This window comes from Apis laboriosa, unplaced genomic scaffold, assembly GCF_014066325.1.
Source record: "Apis laboriosa isolate Shangri-la unplaced genomic scaffold, ASM1406632v1 scaffold68_cov148, whole genome shotgun sequence".
Classification (NCBI taxonomy): domain Eukaryota; kingdom Metazoa; phylum Arthropoda; class Insecta; order Hymenoptera; family Apidae; genus Apis; species Apis laboriosa.
Window position 1 is genome coordinate 6,696,384 of NW_025224135.1, and position 12,994 is coordinate 6,709,377.

The 12,994-nt window shown below is 44.2% G+C and overlaps 1 protein-coding gene across 6 annotated transcripts in view; it reads right to left on the bottom strand.

The window, feature by feature from the left end:
* Window positions 1-2,249: 2,249 nt before the first annotated feature.
* Window positions 2,250-12,994, bottom strand: part of LOC122718779 (homeotic protein spalt-major-like) — a 74,461-nt gene continuing 63,716 nt past the window's right edge. For 2 of the 6 annotated variants that reach the window (XM_043944100.1, XM_043944101.1), the window contains exons 2-8: window positions 8,179-11,802; window positions 7,213-7,346; window positions 5,955-6,230; window positions 5,305-5,605; window positions 4,480-4,628; window positions 3,897-4,070; window positions 2,250-2,804 (exon numbers count right to left, since the gene is read on the bottom strand). In XM_043944100.1, the coding sequence (XP_043800035.1) occupies window positions 2,394-2,804; window positions 3,897-4,070; window positions 4,480-4,628; window positions 5,305-5,605; window positions 5,955-6,230; window positions 7,213-7,346; window positions 8,179-11,802 (5,069 nt within the window). In that variant the 3' untranslated portion in view covers window positions 2,250-2,393. Of the gene's footprint in view, window positions 2,853-3,896; window positions 4,071-4,479; window positions 4,629-5,304; window positions 5,606-5,954; window positions 6,231-7,212; window positions 7,347-8,178; window positions 11,803-12,994 lie in introns of all 6 variants that reach the window. The other 4 variants (XM_043944103.1, XM_043944102.1, XM_043944104.1 and 1 more) reach the window with 4 other exon arrangements.

Consider the following 12,994-nt stretch of genomic DNA (forward strand, 5'->3'; position numbering starts at 1 on the left):
TATTTATTTATTTATCTTTCGTTTCGCATTTCATGATTAAACGTGAGAACATACAGGAAAGCCATTATTACACGAGAGTATTACTTTTTCGAGTATGAACGAATGTGATCGATTGCACAGTCCACGATGCATGCACCTTCAATCAACGTTATTCTCAGATTCTCAAACGCGCGACAACGATAATGCGATTCAAATTATTCATTTGTTGCTCGTTAAGAATAAAATTTGTATAAAATCGATAATAACGGATATTATTATCGTATTCGAACCCGTGATTAGTTTTGATTTCGATTTCCATTGATAATAATTTTATTAATTAATTGATAATAATGAATAAATCTTTAAACGAATGATTTTACGTATTGCAATGACTTCCCTCGCTTCGGTTTATCGTACGATTCATTGAATTTTATTTATTCGATTGAATTTACTATTTATTTATTTATTCGATTGAATTACTATTTGAAAATTAATAAATGCACATTTTTTTACACGATATTTTATACACGAGATATAAAAATTTTCGTAAAATTCAAAGATTTTCACGATCAACAAACAAATTCTACTTTCATCGTAATTTAGAAACAAACGCGAGGGAAGTCAATTTTTCGGTATATAAGGAAGGAAAATTTAGTATTAAAAAAAAAAAAAAAAAAAAATAGACAGAAGGAAAAACATAAAAGAAACAGAAGAAAGAAAAATTTCCTCCACTCCATACACAACATACATACACGTCGGATTAACATCGCATCGAGAGTTAAACGAACAACGATGCATTTGAAAATGAATCGAGGATTCGATCTAGGAAGAGACACGATGGGTATATCGGGGAACACAAATAGACGTTGGCTGTCTTTCCGTATAAAATAACGACGGGACACGGTTCGTGCTGTACATCGAGTGTAAATAATAATACTATGATACAAAGTATAAGTACATTGGTTTAAATGATTGCAGGCTGCTCCTCTCATATCACAGCGAGGGCGCTGCCGGGCCCGCTTGAAAAACATCTAAAAAACGACCTCCTTCTTGAAGAAAAAACAAAAAAAAAAAAAAAAAAAAAAGCGACGCATGTACTCGCACGTGTATACAACTCGCGTCATTCACCCTTCGTCATCAATATAATATATACATATATCATCATCTTTCTTTCTTTCTTTCTTTCTTTCTTTTTTTCTTTCTTTCTTCCTTTCTTCCTTTATTTATTTATTTATTTATATATTTATATCTCTCGTGTACGAAATATAACGTATGATCGTGTTTACCTCGAAAAACATTCTTCTCGTTCTCATCAATAACGACGCGGAAACAAATGCCAAGTAGTTAAATGCCAAAAGTGATCGGACCCGAGGTGTAAATTTTTAAAAGCGGCATCAAACATCTTGCAAACGATACACGCATACCGCTACCGAAATTATATAAATATCGCGTTCGAGAACGCGGAGAGAGGTTCGAGATTATCCGATCACACGGTATATTTCGTCCAGATACGTTTTTAATAATAATAATAATAAGAAGAATAAGAATAATAATAATAATAATAGTAATAATAGTAATAATAGTAATAATAATAATAATAATAATAATAATAATAATAATAATAATAATAATAATAATAATAATAATAATAATAATAATAATAATAATAATAATAATAATAATAATAATAATAGTAATAATAATAATGTACGATATATCTAAGAGTGAGGTGACCATCACTGTCGCGCATGGACGGTCAGAGTTGTGGAGGGCCGGCGTTGTGGCGCCACGTGTCTTACGGCCGTGTGAAAGGGGGGCTCAGTCTAGGCGTCACATCCGCCGGTACCTCGTGCGAAAGCACGTGTCGCGGGGGTGGGGTTGGGGAGGGGAGAGGGAGGAAAATTCCGAAAACGGACCACATTCGCCAGAAACAAGGCGAACGGATACGGCGAACAGACCGACCATCTCTTGCTCTGGGGTGAGGGAGGGGGGAGGGGGGGGGGGGGGGGGAAAGTCCTCTCTCGAACGCGTTTAAGACTAGTGTGACAATAGGAACATGGTATCTGCTCTGGCTCTGGGGATCAAGAAGGATATGTCGTCGGACGTTCGGTTCCCGAGTCTTTGGGCTCGCGAAAATGCACTGAAACCAACACTGCTACTACTGCCTCCGGCTCCTTCGTCAACGTTTCCCTTCCTATTTTCTTATTCTTTTCTCTTTCTCTCTCTCTCTCTCTCTCTCTCTCTCTCTCTCTCTCTCTCTCTCTCACACACACACACTCTCTCTCTCTCTCTCTCTTTCTCTCTTTCTCTCTCTACTTATGTCTCGTCTGTAACAGCCAGGACGGAGTTCAATCGCCGAAAACGTGAAGCCTCGAGAAAGAAGGGTATGCGTTATCGGTGGTGTTTAACGAGGTTCACGTGGCCAGTCCCTCACCCCTGGCCGCGGGGGGTGGCGGAAGTCGAGCGGATGGCGGTGTCGAGTTTCCTTCCGACCTGGCGGGCGGTTCTCGGTCGAAGAGCTGGTGCTGAAGAGCGTCACCCGTCCACGAGGACACGTTGGCGCTGTTCTGATTGCTCCCGTTGGAGCCTGGCGTGCCGGGCGAGTGGGAGGGCGACGGTGTCTGGAAGAGCATGGATCCGGATGGAATGGAGGATTTGCCGTCGAGCAACGACGGCCCGTTGCTGGACGCCGCCATTGGCTGCTTATCCAGTGGGAATCCGGCGCCAGCAGCGTACACAGAGCCGAACAATCCCGCGTATTTGCCTGCGGCCACCGAGTGGCTCGGTAACCCGTTGTTACTCTGTATCACCGAGATCTCGTTCAGCTGTAAGTAATGCATGCCGACTGGTTAGGTTTATTCGGAGGCAATTACCTACAAAAACGAAAGAAAAGAATAAATCGTTAAGGGCGTAGGGGTATACTGGATTTTTCCGCTCTGCCTGATGATGGGTTAACCATCTTTCGACACCTTTCGTGAGAGGGGGAGGGCCTTTATCTGTCTGATTAGAGGAGGGGGTCTTGACGATTTATGTAAATTGAGATTCGATTGTTTGCCTTTGTCTTTGTTTAGATGGGTTTGGGTAATATGCGGGAGATGATAAAAGTTGATCAATTGCCACAATTTTAAGTGTTTTTATTCGTTTTTTGAAGAGAATCTATTACTCATATGAAGTATATATTGTAGAATAGCAACGCTGTTTTTGAACAATAATTTAAAAATATTTCTATTTGTCTAATAAAACGATAATTAATATGTGGAAGTCTTGTTAGAAAGATTAAAAAATATTTTAATATATTATAAATATATTACATGTATTGTAATATACCTTCCTTGAGAATAGAGATAGTTGAAATAATCAAATATTATTTTAAAACCAATTAAATTGATTATATACTCGACATTTTTTTTTAAAATACTCATTTTATCTCGAACTTAAAAAATTTTAAACTCTATTCTTTTTAGCTCGAAACTGAAACAATTACAATTATATCAGTTTTAAAAATTGGGTCGGAGATTAGCAAATATATTGACATTACTTTAAAAGAAGCATACTTCAAATCATCATAAATAATATTTACTTAGAAAAAAAAGAACAAAAAAAAATATATTATCGAATACACAATAAATAAAAATATATAACCGAATTCTGAGGCTCGGTATCGAAATCTTGATATCTCAAAATTTATAAAATCGATGCTTCATCGTAATTTGTCATGAAATTATAATTTTCGATTTTCGAGAATCGAAATTGCTTAACAATGCAATTTTCCTTGAATGGATCAATTTCACCCAATTAAACCTCTCAAATTCACGAATGAAAAGGAAATATATAAAGGAGATAAATATGAAATTAATCGGATTAAACATAATCGGAGAAACGGCTCGATTAATTTTTAAAGATACACAACCACTCACTTTCTGCTGTACTCCGTTAAGGAATGGCGCGGGTAGATAGGGATAGAAAAGATCCGGCCGTCGCTGGAGGAACTCCGAGTCCTTGGGGGTGATGGGTAGGGGAGGCAGATCCAGGGACATTCGACGGCCTCGTCGGGAAGCCCCGTTGGTCCACATATGCGTGCCCATGTGCACCTGCGGATCAAAAGAACCGTGTGCGTTTGGTCAACTAGGCTCCACCATGTGTGTGTTGTACTTATGTGTCGCTGATCTTTCATCGAGCTTGCGATTATTCTTCGTAATACCTTCACGTTTTGTACGTTACGCATTAGCGTTAGTACAAGCGGTAGCAGCTAGCTAGTGTTAGTGAATAAAACTCGAAGAATCCAGAGACACGGGGGATACAGCGGAGAGAGAGAGAGAGAGAGAGAAAGAGATAGAGATAAAGATAGAGAGATAGAAGGCAGACAAAAGAGAAAGAGACAGATAGAAGAGAGAATGAGACAAAGAGTGAGAGAGAGAGAGAAGAGAATACGAAGGAGAGATAAAGACACGGATAGACATAGAAAGAAGAGAGAAAAGGGGAGAAAATGACGGTGTATACCTTGAGATTGCCCTTGGTGGTGAAGGCCTTCTGGCAGACGGTGCATCGGAACGGTTTGTCGCCCGTGTGAGTTCTCATATGGATCTGGAGCGCCGAAGATGAGGAGAAATTCTTATTGCAAATCTGGCACAAGTGTTTGCTCGGCACGCCTGGAAATACATACACATTTTCTCTGAACAGACCCTGACACAAGTAGAGCGAGGTACTTCTTCAAGCTTGTCTCTTTTCTTCGAAATGTATCTGTGTGTGTATGTGTGTCTGTCTGTGGTTTCGGGGCAAAGAGGGGGAAACAGTGATGGTGTAGTTTCGATCGGACTGAGATCGATGATTCGTTACGAAATACATATATATATATATATATATGTAGATCAGAGAAAGATATTCGTCAGACGGAAGAGACGAAATAATCGAGAGATGAAAGAAGAGGAGAGCGTAACCTGCCACCAAGGAAAGACAGAAGAGAAAGAGAGAAAGAGAGAAAGAAAGAAAGAGAGGGGCGCGTAATATATATATATATATATATATATATAAAGAAAGAGCGGTGATGCGGAGAAAAGCACAGGCTGGTGGTGCACAAGTATAAGCGAAGCTGAAATATATATTGAAACAAAACAACGCTCGTCGATTCTCGCGACTATCGGCAGCTTTCTCAAGCTCGAATGTGATATATATATATATATATATACATATATACACGTTTTAGCGAAACAAACGGGTACAACTCTGCCAAGCCAAGCTTCTCTTGGACCGTTTCTCGAATTGTGCTCGATGAAGAAGCAGACCGAACAGAAACGCTTTTCAGAATCAGTTCCCAAGCTTACTTACTGGCTGGTCTCTTTGGCGCTGGCAGCTCTCCCTCGGGCGGAGATCTCTTCACGGCGATGCTCTGCTCTATCGAGGTAGGAGGCATCGGGGGAGGAGGTGGCGGAGGCGGCGGAGGCGGCGGTAAGCTCGAGTCCTCGGCGCACATAGGACTTCTCGAGGTCTCGTGCTCCTGAGACTGTTGCTGGTGTTGCTGCTGTTGTTGTTGCTGCTGCTGCTGCTGTTGCTGTTGCTTCGAGTCGCTGAACAGATGGGGCGGCATGTCTCGGATCTTGTGGGTCAGCATGTGCTGCTTCATATTCCCCTGCGGGAAAGAAAATAACGATTGGTTACATTGTGAGCAGGCCGGACTTGCGTCGAGTTCAATCACTTCTTCGATTACACCACTTTGCACCATTTCTCGCTGTTTCGCATCATTTACTTGCTACTATTTTATTCGTGTTTATAAACGTTAAGTAGTTTAGTTTAGATTTTTTTTTTCTATCTTGTTTTAATAATCTCACAATGGACAAAAATTCATTCATTGTCGCATTCCATCCGATAGAATGGAAATTGTATATGTATGGAGATTAGATCGAAAGCGGAAATAAAGATGCACAGTGGTGTCATCATATTTCATTGTGTTCATGTGTCAAAATTCAGCAGGCTCTTACCAGGAGGCTGTGCGCCGAGGGTAGAAGTCCGAGGGCGGGCGACATCAGCGGGGGTAGGCGGATGGCAGGATAGACAGGCGTAAGCCCCCGCCCCCCTCCAGCTCCTTTCCGCCCCCGGTTCTTCCGATCCTCAGGTCGCCGCCGCCGCCTGCGTTTCGCTTTTTCTCGACTACTGGCGCACGGTGATCCGAATTGAGGATCGGGTGAAGTGATCGAACTGTTAGCGGGCAACGGTTGAGACGCACAGACGCATGCTTGCTGCCCGGAACCATCGTTCTGAAATTATCGTAGAAAAAAACAAAGATACAGAGCTGAGCCTATAGGCTTCGTGTTCATCGTGATCCAATGATTTTTATTTAATTATTTATTTATTTATTTACTTATTCTTGCAAATGATCGATGAGCGAATTGTGATGAATTTTTGGAAAAAATTAAAAGTGTGCTTTTGCGTTAGTATTGCTCTAGTTAAAAATACTAATTTCCGTTTCTAAAAAGCGACGAAGCGATGAATGTTTCTCGTGAAAGAATCGTGCAACGATTTATAATATATCTTTTTATAAATATTTATAATTATTCTTTTTTATAAGATTTCGTTGTATTTGTTACTCTTGAAATGGTCGATGAAATTTCAGTTCTAGTAGTATAATTAAACAGATTTGTTTGTTGTAAATATTTTATTATTTTATTGAGGAGGAGAGGAGAGTAAATGGACGATTAAGAAAAAGCTTAGAAATTATATTTTTTATAATCCTAATTTTCTCGATATTTCAATCCGTGTGAAATTATCAGGTAAAACTCCATAAAATCGGTTCAAAAATTTTAAATCTCGAACTTAAAAATTTATATTCCGTACGTAACCAATTGCAAGAGCGTAACAACAAATTATTACTTAAAATTAAAACGTAAAAAGTAGCTATTAAATATCATAATCATAAAAAAAAAAGAAATAAAAATATCTAGGGGAACAAATTTACACACCTTTGATCTCCAACGATCTCTATCAATCTCTGTTAAAATTATTACTACCTTTTCGAAACTTTTTAATCTATCCTTAAATGATCCATTAAAGAATCTCAAGAATTGGTGCGATAAGGATTAGAACAAAATCTTTCTTGTCGTTCGAATCGAAATTCCCATCGATCCACTCGCTGCACGATCCCCCTTCGAGATTCGTTCGGTGAGCAGCAAACAATTCTGAGGGATGGACGCGTCCAATTCGATCCTCCCGATCCATCGAACGCATTCAAATTCACTGTACCTTGGTCGAAAATCCTCTGTCGCATATGGTGCATTTGAAAGGTCGTTCCTTCGTATGGCTCCGGTAATGGATCTCCAGCGCGGAGTTGCACGCAAATGTCTTGTAGCAGATATTACATGTGGTGTTTCCACGCACTGTAACAGATCGTACCTCTTTACAATTGCTTCCCGACACTTTCACACGCTTCTACCGTCCGTGAAAGCAATTTGTAACCCGCGATTCGAGCGTAAACTATCCGTCACGAACGCGAGAGGAGGAAGAGAGAGAGGTTTTAATCTAATAATCGTTTAGGACACGCGGCTTAGAGCCGAGACGCTGGTCAACGCGAGCCTCCGGAACCCGAACCCGATCGTTATCCAAGCTAGCTCGAAAACAACGTTACAGTCAACGTTGGCGTTGTTGGCAGTTTGAACGGAAGGATTGAAATGAATCGTACAGGCAGCAATCCGTTTTTCCAAAGAAATTTATTTATTTATATATCAAATATCCATAGTTTCTAGATCTTTTCTTTGCGCAAAAAAAGGGATACAAAATTGATATTTGTGCACGCAAACTCTGTATCTATATCCGTATATACTTTTCTTTTCTATGTCGAAGAGTGACTCGAATTGAAAGAGAAAGAGAGAGAGAGAGAGAAAAGAGAGAAGAGAGAAAGAAAAAGAGAAAGAAAACAAGAACAACAGAGGTAGAGAGACAAAGATACAGAGAGAGAGAGAGAGAGAGAGAAATAGAAACATAGAGAAATATCGAAACAGAGGTGTTCGAACAGATAATAAAAAGAGTCAAGCGGGAGGGTGGGAGTGCTAGGTCCGGCTACACCACAAACAGGATACGTCGATATACAGAGCTTGGATAAAGGTGGACGAATCAGTCAGACTGGCAGTTGGTCAGGATCAGTGAATCGTGTCAGATCGATCGGGAGGTGTAGCAGGAACTGCAGCTCGCCCTGATGCTAGCAGCGCCTACCTGCTGGCCCTCCGACAGCCAGGCCGAGCGGATTGTAGGTCGACGTGGCAGCCAACACGGCTGACGTGGTCAGGGAAGCCAAGGGTCCGGCGGCGCCGCTTCCAGGAGTCACGGCGTTCATCGAGCTCACGCTGTTTATGCTCGACGAACCGATGCTGCTGGTAGACGGCGACGATGAGACCGCTTGCAGCAGGCCTGCGAACATGCCGAACGGGTGCGGGTGTTGGGTCGTGGTTTGCGGAGGTGGCGTTGGCACGGAAGCCACCGAAGCGGGAGTGGACGATGCCCGGGGTGTCAAGTCCAACGGGGCCCCCGAATTCATCGGGCTGTTGCTCTTCTCGCTCCCGTTGTACCGGTGAAACGGGGGCGACCTGGCCATATTCCCTGCCGTCGACGTGGCCGTCGTTGTGATCGTTCGAACTTGGTTCTCCAGAGCTGCTAAAGAAGTGGAGAAACTCGGTAAAGAGATCTCTTTGTGCTCGTTATCCTCGCTCTCGCGATCCTGCTCGTCCTCCACGTCGCCACGACCATCGCGATTCATGGCACACCTCTCGTCTTCCTCCCTACGATCATCCTCCTCGTCATCCTGATCATCCGCTTCCTCGCTGTGCTCCTCGCCCGTGTACCTCTGCTGTTGCTGCTGTTGTTGCTGATGTTGAAGCTGAAGCTGATGCTGATGCTGATGCTGATGCTGATGTTGATGCTGATGCTGATGCTGGTGTTGATGCTGGTGCTGGTGCTGATGCTGATGCTGATGCTGATGCTGATGCTGCGGCTCGTCCTTCCCGTCCACGTCGTTCTCCTGAGCCTGTCTTTCCAACGCCTGTTGCCGTGTCGGGGGGAAACTCAAGGGGAAGCCGGCTCCGGCAGGGTGAATGGGTGGAAAGCCCTGCGGGAGGAAGGATGCCAGCGGGTGGGGCGGATAGCCGGGCGGGAACTCGTTCACCTCGCCGGCTTGAATCTGCTCCGGGCTGAGCTCCGTCGGCTCGCCGGTGTGCAGCCGTATGTGTTGCTGCAACACCAGCGCGTTCGTGAATTTCTTGTGGCAAACGGGGCACTGATGCAACACCCTGAGCGGCGGCTTCGCCCTGTGCACGCCCATGTGAGTCTTCAAGTTACCCTTTGTGGTGAACGCCCGGCCGCAGATCTTGCACTTGAACGGCCGCTCGCCCGTGTGGGTCCTGTAATGCATCTGCAACGCGCTTTTGCAGGACAAGACTCTGTGGCAAATCACGCACTGGTTCGGATCGGTCAATTTGTGCTCGATGTTGTCCACCAGTTGCTGCAACTTGGACGTTTCCGAGGTCTTGGTGATCTCGATCAAACTTTCCCACGAGTTGTCGTTGCTGCCCGGCCGTGGCAACAGGCTGGAATAGATGGCTGGATCCTTGGCCGGGTCGATCATCTCGTTCGTATTGACGGCGGACGTGTTTACCGTAGTTGGGGCTGGATGGTGCGGTATTTGGTGATGCGCGGGCGGCCCTGGGAACAGAATCCCCGCGAAGGATGTTTGAAGGCTACCGCTGCTCGCGCTACTGCTCGCGGGGGATGCTCCGGGATACGCGACAATGTGCTGCGGCAAACGATTAATCGTTCCCCGACCGGACAAATTTTCGGGCTGTTCCTCGATCTCCTCGTCCACCTCCATGTCGGCGTCACCTTCGAGTCGGCCGCTCATCTTACTGTCCATGCTACAGTCTTCGTAAGTTTGCGGTTGAGAGGGTGGATTGACAGAGGATTGGGGTGAATTCAAATACCGTCTGGTCGTCTCTTCGAAATCCTCGCTATCCTCCTCCGTCGGCTCCTCGGCCTCCTCCGGCTCTTTCTTAGGCGTTATCCTCTCGGCGGGCTCGTGACTCGTGGGCCGTTGGTGTTGATACTGGTCCTGCATAGGCGATCGGTGCTCGAGCTTGATCTCGTCCCTTTGCTCGAGTTGTTGCTGCTTTTGTAGCTGCTGCTGCTGCTGTTGTTGTTGTTGTTGTTGTTGTTGTTGTTGATGATGATGATGATGTTGTTGTTGTTGTTGTTGTTGTTGTTGTTGTTGGTGATGGTGGTGATGATGGTGGAGGTGATTGTCGTGAAAGGAATGACGAGAGTTGGACACAACCGCGGGGGAATGTGGGGACGTGGTCGGGGCAGTGGTAACGGGTTTACTCAAGTTCTCCGGCACGTCCTGATCGTCCCGATGAGCAACAACCGGCGATCTGTACAGGGGCGGCATACCGGGAAGGGCTAGGCTGAGCGGCAGGGGAGGTTGGGGGGGTAAAAAACCGTGGGCCGCCGCCGGGTGGAAGGAGGGATGGTGAGAGGGCGGTGGCGGTGGCGGGGACGGCATCGGTCTCTGACCAGAGGCGATTTGCTGTAGCAGGGGTGGATGGTACTTGTCCAGGTGTTCCGGAACGGGATTCGGGTTCATCTTAACATGTGGAAACTTGGCCGTATGCCTCTGGAAGTGGACCTTGAGGTTCCCTTTCGTGGTGAAGCGGCTGCCGCAGACGTTGCATTTAAAGGGTCGCTCACCTGTGTGCGATCGTATGTGGATCTGAAGCGCCGAGTCGCTGCCGAACACCTTGCCGCAATACCGGCAACGATGCTTGAAGAACGGCTCCCCGCGACCGCTTCCGGACTTTGAGTCGTACGGGGAGAGGCGGGAGCCTTTCCCTCCCCTGAACGCCAACTCGTCGGCCAGGTTGTTCGCCAGCAGTCCTTGGCTGGCGTTGTCCAGAACTTCCTGGGCTCTCTTCTGCAGCATCTCCAGGGTATTCGGCTCGTGCAACGGTGGGGGATCGGTGTTGGTTATTATCGACGAAGCTAAGGAAGAACTGATCGAGCAGAGAGGCGGAATCTGATGAGACATAGGCACCTGGCTGCTGGTGCTGGTGGTCGCGGTCGTGCCTGTCGCGTTCGTCGAAGCCAGGGGAAGGTTCAACGGGGACGCGCTGCTGGTCGGTGTGGGCCGTTCCTGGGCGAGGTTGGGCGTCATCGGAGCTGGCGAGGTTTGCTGGTGGCTCGGCGGGCGCGACGAGGGAGGCGAAGTAAGGCTCGATAAAGGTTTGGGCTGAATGATCGGCGACGGTGATATCTCTTTGCTGTCCGACGGCTCGCCCGGTGCTTGCTGTTGCACCGTTTGATTATGCGTTATGGACAGTTGCTGCTGGAGTTGACTGATCAACTGCAACTGGAACACTTGTTGATGCTGCAGGGTGTACAGGGTGCTTTGCAGCAGCGCCAAATCTTGGAGAGCAGCCTCGGTGTCCGCGCCACCGGCCAACGCTGTCGCTGCGAACTGAGCGACCGCCACTTTCGTGTTCTGAAGGGCTTCCAAGGTGACGTGACTAGTTCCAGCCGGTGGGAATAAGCCGGCCGGTGTCCCACCTTCCACGAAATTATTGTTATTCTCAGCATCCTGCCTATGATGCATTTGCTTCCTCGATCCTTCCTCGTCGTCCTCTTGATCGTCCTGCTCGTCCACGCCTTCCTCCTCATCCTCCTCCAAAACGTCTTCCTGATCCTTGTCATCCTCGTCTTGATGAGACCTGGCAGCCGTGAGGTCCACGGCTTCGTCTCCGCCAGCTCCTGCACCGCCACTCTCTTCTCCATCCGACGTAAAATCATTTTCCTCTCCTGTAACATATAATTAATTACTCGATCATTCACTTTTATCCTCTATCGAGTCGAAATTACTTATCTCGTACGCGAATTTCAAAGTGAATCGTTTCAACGAGTAAATCTAAGCATGTTAACGTAAAAATTGAAAATATAATGAATTATAAATCACGCTATATCCGAATGTAATTAAAAGATTTCGATGGAAGAGGAAGCATTTCCTAGTATAGCATTTCATAGTATTCGTTTATAAGGATATACAACACAGTGTTCACCCGAGTGAAGACTGACAAACTTGAATCTTATTAAATTATTCAATTTTTTTTTTTCTTTTTTTTTCTATGTTTAATCGCGATACGAAGATAGAAGCCTGTTTGAGGTACGCGTTGCTTCCTGTGGTAGGGAGAACAACCATCTACGCGAAGAAGCCATGCCAGTTTCATCTGTATTCAATGTTTAAATCATTTGTATGTATCGCACTAATGACGAAAAAAAAAATGTATAAAGAGCGTTGCTCGTTTGAGATACTGTATGTTCTATGAATTTCAAACAGTTAATCACGTTACCGATGCAACAAGAAGCATTCGACGAACGGACTTTACATATTAAGAGGAGTAAATGGCACGATTGGAAACGCTCTACGGATGTTATTCTCGTTCGTTATCCTAAATCTAATCATCGATCCAAGAGGTTTTTATAACGCGTTAAGAATATTAAATTTGAGAAAAATAAACTCGAATAAAAAGGATAAATATTTTTTGTTTATTGAAAAATATTTTTTTCGATACGATGATCAGATATTAAATTTTATATGTATTAAATATTTTCTGGAATGATTTTTTTTTTTTAATTTTTCAACTGCTAAACTAAAAAATTTAAGTAAAAAATATATTCATATTACACGATTCGAGAAATCAATATTTCAAAATAACTATCGCGTAATTTATAATAAATAAAGTATCGATAAGATTAACGTATTGATAAGATTAAAAGTAGCATATTGAATATTCAATATAAGAAATCCAATGCATTTGCTTTTTAATATATATATATATATATATAGAAATAAAAGGAAATAATAATAATTATTTCGTTCGAAATAATATGAGAATTAAAAAATAGAAGTATGGTTTTCATTGGTAGTATATAATAGTTCAAGACCTGGATCTTAATATTTTGTAATTAGAATGTATGAACATGTTGTTAGATC